This window comes from Lactuca saligna, chromosome 9 (assembly GCF_052625555.1).
Source record: "Lactuca saligna cultivar CGN05327 chromosome 9, ASM5262555v1, whole genome shotgun sequence".
Taxonomy (NCBI): domain Eukaryota; kingdom Viridiplantae; phylum Streptophyta; class Magnoliopsida; order Asterales; family Asteraceae; genus Lactuca; species Lactuca saligna.
Window position 1 is genome coordinate 2,135,637 of NC_136425.1, and position 17,776 is coordinate 2,153,412.

General features: G+C 35.5%; 3 protein-coding genes and 1 long non-coding RNA gene across 4 annotated transcripts; 2 read left to right on the forward strand and 2 right to left on the reverse strand.

Moving 5' to 3' along the window:
* Positions 1 to 102: 102 nt before the first annotated feature.
* Positions 103 to 2,515, reverse strand: LOC145014800 (uncharacterized). The gene is made up of 5 exons (XM_078973241.1): positions 2,507 to 2,515; positions 1,605 to 1,928; positions 1,063 to 1,501; positions 829 to 1,010; positions 103 to 723 (listed from the first exon to the last, which is right to left on the reverse strand). Exons 1-5 carry the CDS (start codon positions 2,513 to 2,515, stop codon positions 103 to 105), a joined length of 1,575 nt encoding a protein of 524 aa, XP_078829367.1.
* On the forward strand, positions 814 to 9,267 carry LOC145015719 (uncharacterized). The gene is made up of 2 exons (XM_078974192.1): positions 814 to 8,120; positions 8,205 to 9,267. The coding sequence occupies exons 1-2, from the start codon at positions 8,063 to 8,065 to the stop codon at positions 9,263 to 9,265; spliced, it is 1,119 nt and encodes a 372-aa protein (XP_078830318.1). The 5' UTR covers positions 814 to 8,062; the 3' UTR covers positions 9,266 to 9,267.
* A 49-nt stretch (positions 9,268 to 9,316) lies between these two features.
* On the forward strand, positions 9,317 to 11,490 carry LOC145015717 (protein FAR1-RELATED SEQUENCE 6-like). Its single transcript, XM_078974191.1, has 5 exons — positions 9,317 to 9,439; positions 9,507 to 9,852; positions 9,942 to 10,094; positions 10,168 to 10,417; positions 10,506 to 11,490. Coding segments are annotated over exons 1-5 (1,515 nt in total). The 5' UTR covers positions 9,317 to 9,437; the 3' UTR covers positions 11,270 to 11,490.
* A 259-nt stretch (positions 11,491 to 11,749) lies between these two features.
* LOC145014187 (uncharacterized) lies at positions 11,750 to 13,711 on the reverse strand. The gene is made up of 2 exons (XR_013665445.1): positions 12,143 to 13,711; positions 11,750 to 12,068 (listed from the first exon to the last, which is right to left on the reverse strand). It is a non-coding gene; the product is annotated as an uncharacterized LOC145014187 (long non-coding RNA).
* Positions 13,712 to 17,776: the final 4,065 nt, after the last annotated feature.

The window sequence follows — 17,776 nt, forward strand, 5'->3', positions numbered from 1 at the left end:
ACCAATATACAACTCTTCCATATCTAAAGTTTCAATTTCGTGTGTTTGACAAAAAGAGGATACTTTTGGCAAAATGCTAGCAAACCCTATGTTTCTAAAAGACTACAATGCCTCCATTGTCCCTCTAACCATCGAAGCCGCTTCCAAAATGTCTAGATCTTTTCTTTGAAGTTGCTTTGACAATGTACCCGTGAGGTGTAAAATATCATACATCATATGTAAGTAAAACACGAACTCATATGATTTAAAATATGCTAAGATTCCAGATGCTTGTTGACGGTTTGCCAATGACCCTCCCTCCTCTTTCACAAAATCTAAAACTACAAGAACATCTGCAAACAACTTCATCAAACTTGTGAGTGTATTGAAATGTGAACCCCATCTTGTTTCTCCCGCTCGAACAAGTGTAGTCTCTTGATTTAACCCTCTTCCTGTTTCAAGATCACCACTACACAAGCCTTTTTGCACCCTTTCTCTTGCTTGCTCTCGTAGTAAGTCTTTTCTTTTACATGAGGCACAAACAACATTAACCACCAACGGAATTTGCTCAAAAAAGACACTAACACCATCATGCTTCTTTGCTACAACCACAACTACTAGTTGAAGTTGGTGTGCAAAGCAATGTACATAAAAAGCCGTGTCATTCTCTTGTAATATCAAAGCTTTCAAACCATTGAATTCCCCTCGCATATTGCTAGCCCCATCGTAACCTTGTCCTCTTATCTATTAAAATTTAAAACAATTAATATATATATATATATATATATATATATATATATATATATATATAAATTAAATTGAAATAAAAAAAAATAAAGAATAAATTACCTGACTAAAACTCAACTTATTACTTGTAAGTACTTCATTTATGATGTTTTTGAGGGTCAAAGAAGATGTATCCTTCACGTGCACTATTCCTATGAATCTTTCTTTCACAAAGCCAAGACTATCGACATAACGCAAAACAATAGCCATTTGTTCCTTTTTTGAAACATCACTAGATTCATCAACTAGTAAAGCAAAAACATCTTGACCAATCTCTTCACGAATACTCAAAAGTACTTCTTAGTTGATTGTTTTTAGGAGCATTTTCTAAAGTATTGTTGAAAATCTCTTCACTGGTCTCTCGAATGGCTTTTAACACTTCAATGTAAAGCCCTCTATTTTCCGAGTTAACTGACTCGTCATGACCACGAAACGGTAAACCGGTTTTTAATAAAAGTCTAACAAAAATAATAGAAACACGTAATCGAGCTTTATATTTATTGTCCTCCGCTTCGGTTTGCCTCCTCAAGACTACATTAATTGCTTGTTTTTCCCTCATTAAAAACTCACACTTTTCTCTTGCTTTGTTGTGAAAACTATCAACACCACCCACATGAGTCCGAAATGCATCTTTTTTATTCCAAGTATCAAAACCTTGGGAAACAATTGCATCTCTCCCTCCTTTTTGTCCCATGAGGTCCCCACACAAATAACAATATAAACAATATGCACAATTCTTTTTCACACTATATTCCAACCAATCAAAGTCATTAAACCATGAAGGAACGAATCTTCTAAATCTATCACCTATTTTTTTTAGGAAAATTATGTGCCCTTACTTGACACGGTCCTTGAAGCAAATATGCTCTTCTTACATCATCTCTTATATTTGAATTGTAACTTGTAATCAATGGCCTATCCGCCGGGTCCTTTGGAAGATCTTTCAAGTCAACGTTATCATTAGGTTGGTTAGAACATGGTGTTTGTGGAGTTGGATTAGAAACCAAAGGGATTGAATGATTGGTGATTGGTGTTTGTGGAGTTGCATTAGGATTAGAAACGGAAGGAATTGATTGATTAGTGATTGGTATTTGGGAACATTCTTCACCGCTTTCATTAGGATTAAGTCTTTGTCTTTTGGTAGAAAAACCACTTAGTTTAACCTACAAAAATATAACAAGTACACCTAATCAAACAATAAAACAAGTTGCTTTCACCTAATCAAACAAAAATTCAATAAAAACTTAACAATTACACCTAATCAAACAATGACTTCAATAAAACAAGTTGCTTTCACCTAATCAAACAAAAATTCAATAAAAACTTAACAATTACACCTAATCAAACAATGACTTCAATAAAACAAGTTGCTTTCACCTAATCAAACAAAAATTCAATAAAAACATAACAATTACACCTAATTAAACAATGACTTCAATAAAACAAGTTGCTTTCAAAATTCAATAAAAACATAACAATTACACCTAATCAAACAATGACTTCAATAAGACAAGTTGCTTTCACCTAATCAAACAATCAATTCAATAAAAAACATATGAATTTCACCTAATCAAACAATCAATGCAATAAAAAAAACATAGCAATATATGAATATAACCTAATCAAACAATATAACTTCAACAAAACAAATCAATTTCACCCAAGTCAATCAATAACTTTAAAAAACATATCAATTTCAAATATCTAAATGAATTGGTAAATGGTAATTGGTAAAACTTACTTGCTTCATTGTAGAAATTGAAAGAAGACAGTTAGACTTAGACAGAAGTTGATTGATACTATTGTTGAAAACTGCTTCAAGAAATCGATCAAGATTCAAGGCAAACAACAAAATCGATTTTGGGCTGTGATTCACAATCAAGAAGACAGAATTAGGCTGTGACTCGATAGAATATAGAAGTCATCCATATTCCAGGGGCGATCGACATTGATTAGGCAATCGATTGGAGCCAAGAAGTTGAGTCGACGTCTGGAGATCGACTGGAGGCAACTATCGTTTTTTTTTTTTTTTTTGCTTGTACCGATCATCAATTAGAAACTGAAATAATTAGGATGGGCTATCTTTTTTACAAGCAATTAGCCCAATTGCTAATTTATCCACTTAAGTTTTATTTTGGGCTTTGGGTAATTGGACTATTAGATAATAATCGATTAAAACATTGGATTGTGGGCTCGCTATTATTTTTTTTCGTTTGGTAATTCCCGATAGAGTGACAATTTTTTTTATGTAGTTGCACAATTTTTTTAGTAGTTGCACGATTTTTTTACGTAGTGGCACAATAGGTAAAAATTAAAAAATAAAAATAAAACTTTTTCTACTACGTACGCGGAAGCTAGGTGTTTCCGGTGCCACACCGGGCACCTAGCTAGGACCGCCCCTCCATATGCCCGTAATGCCATCTATGCAGGTGTTTCATATAAGCTTCATACGATCGGCACAACTCACATTGGCACTAAAAGTTATTTTTTTTAAATAATTAATTAATTAAACAATCCTCAACTAACAAATTATTTGAAGTTTAGGGCCCCTACAAGAGAACATGACAATCTTGTACTACATTTTGCATACACGAAGATTGATGTGACTAACTGTGATTGATGTCAATCGGACAAAATTGTAATTTGTTGTCCCGCTCTCACCCCAAAAGGTTGAATATAATGGGGTATATGTGTAAAAGGATGTAAATGCTCTTTTATCATTGAAAATACATTGACATCATTGAAAAATATCATATTGGCATGGAGATGAGCCCTAATAGCAATGTCTATATCCTCCACGGTCGTTCATTCCAACCACACACCAGAATCTTCCAAAGACTTAATCCGACACACTCTCACAGTACGATTAAACCTAAAAAAGTTCAAGAAAGTCCAGTTCACTTGTTGTTCCACTTCAAAATGAAATGCTAAATTTATATTTTGCAATCTTGTTAACACATTCTCGTCCTTGTTCACAAATGACCATCTTGCTTGTACCAATCATAATTCTTCATTATCCTAAAACCAAAATCAAGAAATTAGAATAATGGAATTAAAATCACACACACTAAAGCACCAAAAAACACACAGAGATGATGTACCTTGAAATGGGGAATCGTTCTAGTGCGAAAACCGGATGTGCATTGAAAACCGGATTTGAGATTACGAGCTTTATAACATACTTGCTTTATAACATTCTTTATGTTGCTCCAAAATCCTAGATTTTGGCCACTCCAAACTTAACCCGGGTCATCTATTTCATGTGATAATTATATTATTGATCTTTCATTGGTTAGTGGCGATAGATTTTGGGCTGTTGGTTATGATCAAAATCATATTAGATATCATGTCATGTTTCAAGCACTTCTAATAACACTTGCATCTACATCATGTGTCTAAAATTTTAAGAACTTCAACAAACTATGTAAATGGTTTATTTTTCTAAAAGACACTTTGGTTGGGAATACAATAATTAGGTAAATGGTTTATTTTTCTAAAAGATACTTTGGTTAGGAATACAATAATGATGCTATTATGGTTGAATAGAAGTGTATAATTAACATATTGTGATTGATATTGTAAAATTACATGTTTTGCCTAAAAATAATAAAATATTGTAATTTGTACCTCTTTCGGAATGACACAATGAAGATATGTTTTGTATGCACATGAAAACGTATTTTTTTTCCTGTTGTGAATGGCCTCTCATAGCTTTTAAAAACAACAATTGCTACTTTAACCTAAAAAAGATAAAGAAAACAATTACATAAACTTAATGTAAATTATTATTTTGGATAATTATTAGCATAAGTAGCCCTGTTGGAAAATGTAATGTTTCAAATATGACACCAGAGCAATAAAGTGTTGTGTAACGCCCCAAAAATAAGACCCGAATTTTTTTTTTTTCATTTTTAGATTAATAAAAACAACCCAAAACATTGTTATAAAATCAAGATTATCAAATGTATCAATACCAAAGTAAGTCACAAAGATGTAGAAACGAGTGGTGTGTGCTCTGCAATCATCCTGAGCTCTTCCCTTTGGAACCAGAAGTATCTGAAACATAAATTGAAAACTGTAAGCACAAAGCTTATTGAGTTCCCCAAGATACCACATACCATACATAAGAAACACATAATCAGCCCCGCCCTGCATCGATCCCGCACGGTATACAGATCTGTCAGTCATCGGGCCCCGCTTAGTATATATATAAAAGATATAAACATATAAACGCATAACACATGCAATGATCACAAAGATACATAACATACATAATGGTCATCAGGCCCCGCCCGGTAAGCATACGAGCACATAACACATACAAGGGTCACCCAAACATCTAGCATCCTAACATAACAAAACCACGGGATGATATTAGTGCCTCCGACCCGCTAAACAAAGGGAGGAAACTCACATCGCACTGTCGAATCTCACAGGAAGAATCTCTGGTTGTTGGCCCGCTAAAATCCTCGTGTTAATAATCATAAAATAATCATCCAATCAATAATTGGATCCCAACTCACACAAAGAGTCTAAACTAGGGTAAAAGACTTTTTTTACCCTTTACCTAACTTGGCCCAATCCAATTGTCCAAAAGCCTAAAATTCCAAAATAATCATTCCAAGCCCAATTATGACCTAATTTTCCAAATTGGGCCCAAATCTCTTTCATGGGCCTTTTCCAAACGAACCTAAAACAAACATCCGCCCAAAACCTGATGGTCCAACAAGGCCTTAAGCACCTAAGTCCAAACATGGCCCAAACCGAAAGCCCAAGAGTCCAAAGCCCAACCTATTGAGTACACGGGGCGTACTCAGCACATACACACAACATACTCTCTTTAGGGCTTGTACGCTAAGCGTACATGCTCGTACGCCCAACGTACTACCCCATTTGGCCAACTTCCATTTTCCAACTCTTAATCGATTAAGACCTCAACCCAAACTCAGACCTGACTTCCTTAAGATGTTTTATCATGTAAAGTTGCCAACTTTACATTCATGCATGGCTTAATGAGGCTCTTAGAGCTTAAAAGAGCTTAATAAATGACATGATGCATGCATGAGACCATAAACACCATAAAGTTTGCATCTTTATGCTTAAGGAACTCTCCAAACATCCATATCTACAAGATTTAGCTTCTAAAACGTCCTTAACCCATTAAGACCAACCAAAAAGGGACAAAGAAGCATAAAACCATATCATGAAGAGATATAAACACACCAAGATCAAGGTGGAGACTTTATACCTTCTTGCAACTGAGAAAGGTGCCTAATCTTTGGATCCACAAGCTCAAGCTCCAACAGAGCTTCTCCACCAACTCCTTCTTCTACTAAAGGCACCAACTAACTAAGGAAACACCCCAAAAGGTCAAGAACACTCAAAATGATATTAGGGTTCGAGATTAGGGTTTTAGGGCAATGGAGGCTGATAAAGAGGCTAACTCTTGGGACTTAAGGTGAATACATAGGGTGCAATAACCCAAAAATTAGGGTACCATTAAATCCTCGTACACCTAGCATAACCCTTGTATGCCCATCATACGAGGCTCGAATCCGCAATCAGACCTCCCTCTTAGTACGCTAAGCGTACCATGCGGTACGCCCCGCATACCGACTTCTCAGCTAGTACGTTAAGCGTACCCTATGGTACACCCCGCGTACTAATCCCAAATACCAAATTGCAATAATTAAAAAGGGCTAAAAGGAAACATACCCAATTCAAGTGTTACATGTTGAACCCTGATGCCAATTATAGCAGCAAGTTAACGAATAATGTTGCCATGAGCAATGGAATGATCATTAGAAGCAACTGAGGCTTTAGTAAACATTGTATTTCGTTAACTTGGAAGGCTTTTTGAAGTAATACTTCCTTCTTCTGTTTTGATTTTGCCCTATGTACATGGACCTGCTAAGAAATTTAACTTATAATTATCAAAACTCTGAAATTGAAGTCAAATCATCTGAATTTTAAGGACAAATTATAGAAAATATATATGAACATACCAAAAACATACATTTCACCTTCTTTATCCCAAATCCAATTTATTTTTAGTAGGTTTGACATTTCTTGATGCGATTATAAATTTTTTTCCTTCAAATTAAAAAACAGAAAACCAACATTAAAATGAAAGTTTGTTGCTTATTATTTATTAACACCATACAAACGAAACATTAAACATATTAAATAATGATACTAAGAATCATGGTTTCCCAAATTTCTACAATAATTTTTAATAATGAAATGTCATTGGATAATATAAATATTTCTTTTATTTTGAATCAAAAATACTTTATGACAAATACATATTCAAACATTAAATATGAACTTAAAATAAAAACCACTTTTGATTTTAAAAAAATCCAGCCAAGTAATTCCCAGTTTTATTTATTTATAGATTGATAGCCAATTACACCTAAAAACACAACAGAGAGCAAAATTAACTTTTTATTTGTACAACTTGGGTCATAAATACATTTTCGACAGAAAATACTTAATAAATTAAATACAAATACAAAACTATTAGAAAATTATTTTAACTATAAATTGCACATAATATGTTTATATTAGAAAAGAACTTATAAATAATATTTAAATATTCATTTCAATTAATTAATCAAAAATTAGTAACTATGTTTGATAATAAAATGCTATTTTTGAGTGAATGTTTTTTAAAGATATACCCAATTATAACATTGTGCTATAAAAATAAAATACTATTTTTGAGTGAGAATTTTCATCATATACCCATTATATACATACATCTTAATATTTAATCTCCTTTTTCCCCTTTACAATCGGGTTCTAAATCATCTAACACAAACTATGTGGGTTAAATTTAAAAGAAAAAACACTCGGGGCATTAAAACATAACATCTACCAAATGCATTCATCTTAATTACATAAGTTGTTTAAATATAGATATATCCAAACATCATAATACAACTAAGGACAAAGTACACGAATGGTCCCTATGGTTTAGTGTTTGTTACGCGCCTAGTCCCTAACTCCATTTTTTAACCATGCCAATCCTTAATAGTTTGGTTTAGTGCACGGATAGTCCCTCATCTAACATTCCGTTTGATTTTGGAGTTAAAACCCCCACGTGCCTTGCACGTTGAGGGGTATTTCCGTCATTTTACTTATTCATCCTACCGCCAGTTTAAGAAATCGATGCGTTCAATTAAACGATCATACTCTACATTACACAATCGTATACCCAAAAAAACACACAACTTTGTGCAAAATCCTTACGTGAAAACCCTAGTATCGACGACTGCAAGAACAAAGAATTGCAATGGTTTCTTGGCACATTCGTGGTGAAATGGATGAAATCGACGTTGATCAAAGTTATGGTATGTTTGATTGACTTTCGTTTGAATGATATTGACTGTTAAAGGTTTAATTTTGTTAGCTAAAAACGATTCTCTCCTCTACAGCTGGACATCCGACAATGTTTTCAATAAGAATGCACCATGGAGGTGACTTTACAAGCTTTCCTGGAAGGAAGTATATTCGTGGGAAGAAAACATTTGTTGATTTACTGGACATTGATACCTTTTCCGTTCATGACATTGATGAGATGATGGAAGACCTAGGGTATGCTTCAATAGGTAAACCACTTTACTATCACTTTCAAAGGCCTTTAGGCGATTTAGATTTTGGGTTATTCGCTTTAGCTAGTGATGAAGATGTTCGTTATTTGGGGAGTTTTGTGGCTAAGCATAAGTTAATTGAGGTATATATAGAGCATGACAAAACTACTCTGCACACCTATTTAATGTCCCCAACCCACAGTAAAGTTCGTATAACGGAGATTACTGAACCTCCATCTTGTTCAAAGACACTGTTCCTGGAGTGGCATAGCACACCTGCTATTGACTTGGAGGATGACATGGATCACATGGAGAAAGAATCGGGTAATGATCCTACACCCACTGGTCATCTGGAGAAGGATTTGGGTAATGATGCTACTGTCACTGATCATATGGAGAATGATTTGGGTAATGATGCTACTCTCACTGATCATATGGAGAATGACTTGGTTAATGATGCTAATGACTTTGGTAAGTTTGGTGAGTTAGAGAGTGACAATGATGAAAGTGATGATAGTGATTTTTTTGTGGACATTGAAAATATATTGGATGATATTAATGTGGATATGCAAGATTTTGAAATGAATATCGACAAAGATGTGGAATGGGTTGGAGGGTCGTCTAACACTGTGGTTGATGAAGGCACACAGGATGAAGCTTTAGAGGTGATTAACACTGACTTTTTAGCATCTGATTCATCATCAGATGAGGGGATTAATGGTCAAAGAAAGAAATCAATAAGAGCAATTCAAAGGGCACATGAGAATGATGAAGCACTTGTTAGTGAACCCTTCTATATTTTTCAAAAATTTGGTTCAGCAAAGGAGTTTAAGGATAAGGTAAAACTCCATGCCATAGAGACTAGAAGGGAGCTGGCTCTTGAAAAAATGACAAGAATAGAGTGAGATGGGTTTGTAAGGGAACAATACCAAAGCTTGGGCCTAATGTAGAAGTCAACGATGAAGAAGAAATATGTCCTTGGGTCTTATTAGCTAGTAAATGGAAAAAAGATGTCAACTGGACAGTTAAAACGTACAACAAAGTCCATAAATGTCTTCAAACTAGAACAGTAAAAGCATGTACGTATAAATTCCTCTCTTCTAAAATTGTTGAACAGGTTGAAAGTAACCCTGCTGTTCCAATTAGGGCTTTGCAAGAACAGCTACAACGGAGGTTTAAGGTAGATCTTTCTAGGATGAAAACATTTAGGGCAAAATCTGAGGCTCTAAACCTTGTGCAAGGAGATTTCGTTACTCAGTATAGTTTACTCAGAGATTACATTGTTGAGTTGCAAACTCGTAACCCAGATACGACTGTTAGGGTTGATGTTGAAAGCGAAGGAAATCCACACAGTGAAACGAGGACATTCAGACGCATTTACATATGCTTGGGAGCTTTAAAGAAAGGCTTCGCAGCTGGAAAGAGGGATTTTCTTGGCTTTGATGGTGCTTTCATGAAGGGTCCATTTCCAGGACAAATTCTTTCAGCCGTGGTAAGTTTTAGTTATGGTTCTTTTACTTATTGTTATACATAAAAATAAGTAAAAATCTATTCATGATTGTTATTTATCATAAAATGCAGGGACTAGATGGTAATAATGGCACATATCCATTGGCATATGCGGTGGTTGAAACAGAGAACATCAGTTCATGGACTTGGTTTTTGAGTTGTCTTGGGGAGGATCTTGGCTTGAATACCAATTCTAATTTCACTTTTATAACAGACAGACAAAAGGTACTAAAATCATAGATTTTTTTTTACTTTATTTCTAAATTGTTTACTAACAAAATCTATGTATGATTGTTAGGGTATTCTAAATGCAATTGCGAACTTGTTTCCTTGTGTTGAAAATCGTTACTGTGTTCGTCACATTCGGGATAACATGAGGAAGCAATGGAGGGGTAAACCTTTCGAAGACCTCTTATGGACATGTGCAACTGCAACACATGTACAACAGTTTAACAAAGGCATGGAAGAGCTAAAGAAATTAAACAAGGATTGTTATGAGTGGCTTAAGAAGATACCACCTCAGCACTGGTCTAGGTCCCATTTCACTGGTATAATATTTAACTCTAATAACATTCTGTATGTTTTCCTGGTTTGTGTAGTTTTATTTAATTGACTTTAAGTGATGTGATTGGACAGGGAGAGCACATTCTGATGTGATTCTTAATAACTTGTGTGAAACATTCAATGGAAAACTGAATGAGGGTCGTGATAAACCAATTATTACTTGCCTAGAGTTCATTAGGGAATATCTAATGAAGAAGATTGTGAATGTAGAAAAGGCCATTGGGAAATGTACTGGTCCTTTGACACCTACAGCTATGCAGACTTTGGAAAATATAAAAAAACAGGCAGAAGATTATAGATCTGTATTTTGTGGAAATGGTAAGTATCAGGTAAGTGGCCCTTGGATGGACCAATGCGCGGTGGATGTGGTTCAACAAACATGCTCCTGCAGGAAATGGGAACTCACTGGGATGTCATGCAAACATGTTGTTGCTACTATATGGGAGATGAGGAAGAATAGTAAGGATGTTGGAATACCAGAAACTTGGGTGCATGAGGTATATTGGCTAAAAACTTGGAAACAGATGTACTCATTCAAAATTGAGCCCATTAATGGGAGAAGCATGTGGGAAAAGTCTGTGTGTCCAACAACTTTGGTTCCTCCTAAACATCATGTCACAATTGGTAGACCAAAGAAGAAACGCAGAAAATCAGCTTATGAAATTGATGACATGGTGAAGGGTAATAGTGCATCAAGAATCCTTCAGTCGGTTACTTGTTCAAAGTGCAACAACATTGGTCATAATGCAAGGAGTTGTAAGGGACAAAAAGCTAATGCTCCTAGTGGTTCTGGTGGTCCTGGTGGTTCTGGTAAGGGAAAAGGAAAAGTTGGTTGAGGGAAATTGATGACATTGTCTTGATCTATTAGTGAAAGTTTATTTTGTTGGTTAATAGTTCTTTTGGTTAAATTGTGTCTTTTTGGTAAAACTGTGTCCTTATGGTTAACACTTTTGGGTAAATTATGTTTCTTTTGGTTAACCATTTTGTTGATGTATGAAACTATTAACCGTTTTGTTGATGTATGAAATTATTAACCATTTTGTTGATGTATGAAACTATTAACCATTTTGTTGATGTATGAAACTATGTTATGGAAAGTATGGAAACTAAATTACCCTTTATTAAATCCCACTTGTGCTATTAGTTGTTTATGTCGATTGTTAGCATATGTTATTGGTTGTTTTTGTCAATTGTTAGTGTTTACTTTTCCAAATAAGTTCCAGAAACACTTGATGAAAATACATGGCTCATAGAAGTCAAAATAAGCTCCAAAAACACTTAATGAAACACTTAACCAAAATATTATCAAATTCACAAACACTTAATCAAAATACATTCCAGAAACACTTCAAAACACTTCAAATTCACATACAACAACCAACTAGATGGATCATAGAAGTCAAAATAAGTTCAAAAAAGACAAACATCAGACATAGCATACTAGTTGGATCTTCTTAAGCACTACAACTTGTATATAATGATTCCTATGAACACCCAACTTAAAATAATGATTATCTTCAGCAGTCGATTCTCAGCTTCAACTTTGTTCTTAGCCTTCAACAACCCTGGAATTATCCTAGTACATCGTCCACATCCTTCCTCATCAACCCATCCAATAAACTTACATTTAGGTCCCTGTCAAGTTCAAATCCAACAGATTTGCGGTCATTGTCACACAAAAGCTTGAGTTAGAATCAAAACGACCTTACCTTCTTTGTGCAGCCATAAAACTTCCTTCCGGGGTTGTCGTCGGTCCATGATGTCAGTATAACACTTGGTTGCCCGCAATTACATTTCATCATTGTTGATTTTTTGTCCATTAAAGAAACGAGAGATGAAATGAGAGAACAAACGTAGAGGAAGAAAAGGGGGATGCACTGATCTAGGGTTTTTATAGGATGAATAAGTAAAATGACGGAAATACCCCTCAACGTGCAAGGCACGTGGGGGTTTTAACTCCAAAATCAAACGGAATGTTAGATGAGGGACTATCCGTGCACTAAACCAAACTATTAAGGATTGGCATGGTTAAAAAATAGAGTTAGGGACTAGGCGCGTAACAAACACTAAACCATAGGGACCATTCGTGTACTTTGTCCTACAACTAACTATATGAACCATTCTGGTTGGATTTATCACTAATCAAGGTGTCATTCGAAGATTTTGCCATTTAGTTAGGGTATACGACCACCAATATTGTTTCACAAGCTAGAGGAATATCTGATGAGCATTGTGGTTGATTCCTAATTAGACCACTGTACTTTAGAAAAACCACTTGTACATATAAATATGATAACTTTATTTTGACGACCTCAACCATTAATGATTTATCTTTATCTGTATCCACCTTCAGTAACAACCGTTAGTAAGTTAATGTTAAATAAATCCAAAAATCATAAAAAAAATGTTAAACCATTTTTTGTTTCAACATTGTCGTAAACCTGTTAATTTGATCAGTGCTGCTAATTTGACAACTACGATCTACAATGTTATACCTTGTGACAAATTTGCAAAGGGTAATATCAGAATTTGAAAAGTCGGAAAAACAAATGGGTAATATAAATCGGAACCCAACAAAAATAACCTGAAAATCAAAGTCGAATTCATGACGAATATAAAAAGAAAGAAATTCGGAGTATAAGGTGGATGATTTTGACAGGTCTAATTTGGGAAGTGTTTGTCGACAATCGGAAGATAGGAAACGGTGTGATTGTTCCGGTGAATTATCATCCTTTTGATTCAGAGGCTTTCAATCCCATGGCTTTTTTCCAATAAGACCAACGAATTGGTTTTGTGAATATGGTATAACCAGTAGAATAATACAATAGCTACAATCGAAAACTAGAAAACAAAAGAAAAGCAATCAAATTTACAAACAAATAGAAAGGAATCGTAAAAAATTAGGGTTTGTTTGACCTTCTGTGGTAGGGGCGAGGAGTTCCCATTGGTTTATGAAATCTATATCATTTATAGCTACAATCAAAACCCTAAAGCAACCAAAAAAACCCTTCAAAACTACAAAAGAAGAGTGATTAGCCGAGTATAGGTCAAAGGTGAAGCCTGAGCGATGACAGAATTCATAATTCTGAAGGTAGGAGGCCATTGAATGAAGAGTCCTCATCGATTTCAAATTTGGAAGATAAATCTGAGAGAGAATAGTTGTATAGGATGAGAACTAGAGATATGAGAAGTAAACCGAATGAGGAAACGATAAGCCCCATCGACACTAATCTCATTCTTATTGGCTTACAGTGGCGGTAGAAGCAGGGAGGACAAAAAGTGTCAATATCAAAAGTAATTATGGCTAAAGTCTGTGCAACAACCCAACTTCAAAAAGAAAATTTTCATTTTTAATTAGTTAAAAACATTTCCAATATACCATAATTTCTTAAGTACATTTGTTTTCAAATTCATATTATCAACAATATTATTCCAAACATCAGAGTGTCCCATAAAAACGCCTGAGAGAGAGTGCATGCCACACCATTAGGTCTTGCCCTTGCCCTTAGGCTTAGAAGTATCTCAAACAAATCAAAAACTGTAAGCTAATGCTTAGTGAGTTTCCCAGAGCATACCCTACACAATCCACATAAACACATAATCATATTAGCTATAAAAGCTACATAAACCACATAAGTCATGCATACAAACATAAAAGGATGTCGTGGGCTCCTCTCAAGGTCTTACTCCAGGAGGCCATGGGCTCCCCCAAATGGTATTACACCTAAGTGTCATGGGCTCCCCCATGGTCTTTAGCTGGAAAGCCATGGGCTCCCCCACATGGTCTTACATCCAAGTGCCATGGGATCCTTCCAAGGTTTTTACGTGAAAAGTCATGGGTTCCCCCACATGGTCTTACATCCAAGTGTCATGGGCTCCCTTATAGTCTTCCCTGCAAGTATCACATATATAACTAGCATAACACTTAGCATAACTAAATATTATACCACATATCTCTACAACAGCGAGCGTAGCACATATCACAAAATGGGTCGACCTTTGTGCCTTTGACCCATTGGTATGGCGAGGAGACTCGCCTCTCGTGAATGCTGAACTGACAAGATAAGATCATATACATCCCAACGCACAACTCCAACTCAACTGCCTATAATCATCATGTGATTAACTTGTCACAATCCCGAAATACCATGAATACCCTCAAAGTCAACCATGGTCAATCCTAGTCAAAGTCAAGGTCAATAATGCATGTTGACCTCAACTCGTCGAGTGCATCCAATAACTCGTCGAGCTCCTTCGGAGTCCATACAACCAAAATGGTGAGTCAACTTGTCGAGTCACCTGAGCAACTCGCCGAGTTCCTTATGTCCAAGGGCCGAAAACTCTAAACTGAAATCTCTTGACCGACATCCCTTAATCAGCGTACCGAAATCACTTAGGATCCAAAGGACCGGAAAACCCTCCCCGACTCGTCGAGTTGTCTAAGCAACTCGTCAAGTCCCTTCAGCTCTTTTTGTGTTCAATCCTTTCCAGTGGAATCCAAGGCCCCAAATTACAGATCCAAGCCCTTCTACGGTAGTTACCACGTAAAGTTGCCAACTTTACGTTCATGCAAGGCCTTAAGAGGCTAAAACACTCAAAAATAAGGTTATACCAAGTTTAGGGCATGGAGGAAACGTCCAGGGGTGGAGGACTTCATGTGTAGTATCATTACAACGAGTATAATAGTGCTCAAAGCAAATACAACCATCATAAATATAATTAGAAAGTTATATCGTAGTATGTGTTCACATATTTCAAAATCAATTACATTATGATGACAAAATGAAATGTTTGACGTCTGAGCGTCCCATCCTCAAAAACTGTTGTTTATCTGGTTCACTGATTTCCTGAGAATACAAGTAGTTTTAAAAAAAGTGTCAACAATTAAGTTCGTGAGTTCATAAGCTTTTGTATGTGGTGTTTGGAATTCTTTCCTCGTAAAAGTAATGTTTGTTCCAGAAAAATCCAATATTTCCCTTTTAAAATATATTGTAGTCTTAAATGTCAAGATCGAAATGTACAAGTAATTTTCCATACTTAAGAAAATTTATGCAAGTTTAAATCGACATAAACTCGTTTAATTTGAAAGTAAAACCCATAAATCTTATGTTTGTTAATACCCCATGTGAGTTATTATAACCATGCTATGACCCAGTCGGCATTGTATACGATGTTCTTTAGGCTTTGTAAAGTTAAATGACATTTGTCACCTCAGACCTGCCGGTCTAGCTATTGCATGCAGCTCAGGTGTGGGTTTGTGAGACCCAATATAGATCTATACACAACTATCACGCTCTCCCTACAAGAGACTCTGGTTACAATTTACAAGACTTTTGACTTTGTTACTTTGGAAGTAACATGAAGAGAATGTATCACAAATTTATATATTAACGGATTTACGTAAAGAGATCTGAAACCACTTTTTGTATAAACTCGGTACTTTGTATACGTACCCCATTTATACCAGCTGAAAAACTTTTATAATAAGTTCGAAATGTAAATGAAACATAAACTATACCTATTATAGTTTAACATAATTGTTTGTAATGTATATAAACATAAACTATACCTATTATAGTTTATTTAAAATGTTTGTAATGTAAATGAACCCTTCTCTATGTAAGTTGAATTTAGTGCACAAATATAACTATGTTTATCATGCCTTATCTTGTATTATTTGTAATGATAAATGACTCTTACAAATCAGTGAGTATTTTCTATTATATAATTATGCCACAATAGAAAACACATGTAAAATAAGAAGTCATCAAGATTAACACTTTGCTCAACATGTTACAAAGTGTGATGAAAGTTGTAAGTTGTTAACTTGTTTTTAACATTTCTGCACTATTTTGTAAAAATCACAGAAAATTCATACGAAGTCGAAAACAGAATCCGTAAACTCTGAGAGTTTAGAAAATGTGTCTATCTTGTTCATAATTTTTATTATGATTTTTATATGTCTCTAACTTGTGTAGAAATGTCCATATTCACATATTGGTCCAAATTCGTACCTACAGTGATAGATAGTTTTGTAAAAATTACCATAATTATAGAAAAATCGTATGAACATGTGCAAGTGGTCATTTTAAAGGTATAAACCTGAACTATTTGCACCTAATACGGTTTGAAAACTAAAAAGTTTAAGATGTTCAAAACAGTCCGTGAATGGAACCAAACTTTCCTGTTGAAAGCTGATGTTTGAGTTTAGTTAATTTGTTGGTGTTTTAACTTGTATGATACCCCTAAAACTTAAAGGAAACATGAAAATGTGGGGGTATGAACTAACCTTGAGTGATTTCTTAGGATGGTTGATGAATAGAAGAAGTTTCCAAGTCAATAACACTTGGGAGATGCTTGAAGATTCGAAGATCTAGCAACAATTATGATGATATTTGTGTAAGGAACCCATGATTTGAGTGAAGGGGTGTAAGATAATCAAGTGAGGGATGAAATTTACTTACCAAAGGAGGATGAAAAGCTCAATATCTCTGGAGAATCTCGAAATCTTGGAGAGAAGTGGAGAGAGAAAAGTGTTTAGCTTAATGTGAAAGGAAGGACTTCTTGGAGGTGAGATAAGGTATTCCTAGCCCTTGTGCAAGATAACTTGCTGGGGAAGGGTGTGCGGGGACAAGGAATAGACTAGGGATGATGGGATTGGTGACTTAAAGCATCAATAGTGATATGGAGTGGGTATGGGAGGTTGCTTGTGTCATAACTTTAAGGTAAAGTCAACACTCTACCTTAATATCTTATCCACTAGATATTATTCCTAGATAAAGATTTCACTTAAAATGTGTTTAAATTATGAATATATAGGGTCTTATATGTCAAAATATGATTTTGGGTGAAAATCCCATGTCAAAATCATGAAAAACAGGCTTAAAACGCGAAAGTGGTTGAAAACCGGGAAAAGATGCGAAATTCTGAGCTCAGGACCGAAGTTCGGTCCTAACATGCTTAGAACCGAAGAGTGATTTGGTTATATGATGGGAACCGCGATAGGGGTTCGTCTGAAAGGTTTCGCAGGCGAGAAGGGAGAGGAAGCGAAGGCGGAAGAAGAGAAGCGAATGCGAAGGCTCGGTCCGAAGCAGTCTCGGTTTTGGTCCATGTGAGGTTCGGTCCCATATGCAGTTTCGGTCTCATGCAGGTTCGGTCCTCCTGGTTCAGTTCTTAAAGCTGCCTTCGGTCCTCGCAAGGGGTTTCGGTCCAAGAGGCTTCTTAGGGGTTCGCTTCTTATGGTTTCGCTTATATAGAACTGTTTCACGGATAATCGTCCCGTTTCATGCGGTTTTTGGCTCCATTATGGGTCGGGATGTCCCTAAATGATTATAAAAAGTTGA

Bases quoted from the DNA above. Each gene is read 5' to 3' on its own strand.
- LOC145014800 (XM_078973241.1), bottom strand. The intron at 1,502-1,604 runs GTAAGGGCACAT...AGTGTGAAAAAG, and splicing joins TGCTTCAAGGACCGTGTCAA to AATTGTGCATATTGTTTATA. The intron at 724-828 runs GTAATTTATTCT...AAATTTTAATAG, and splicing joins ATAAGTTGAGTTTTAGTCAG to ATAAGAGGACAAGGTTACGA.
- LOC145015719 (XM_078974192.1), top strand. From the start codon at position 8,063: ATGGTTTCTTGGCACATTCGTGGTGAAATGGATGAAATCGACGTTGAT. The intron at 8,121-8,204 runs GTATGTTTGATT...TCTCCTCTACAG, and splicing joins CGACGTTGATCAAAGTTATG to CTGGACATCCGACAATGTTT.
- LOC145015717 (XM_078974191.1), top strand. The intron at 9,853-9,941 runs GTAAGTTTTAGT...CATAAAATGCAG, and splicing joins GACAAATTCTTTCAGCCGTG to GGACTAGATGGTAATAATGG. The intron at 10,418-10,505 runs GTATAATATTTA...GTGATTGGACAG, and splicing joins GTCTAGGTCCCATTTCACTG to GGAGAGCACATTCTGATGTG.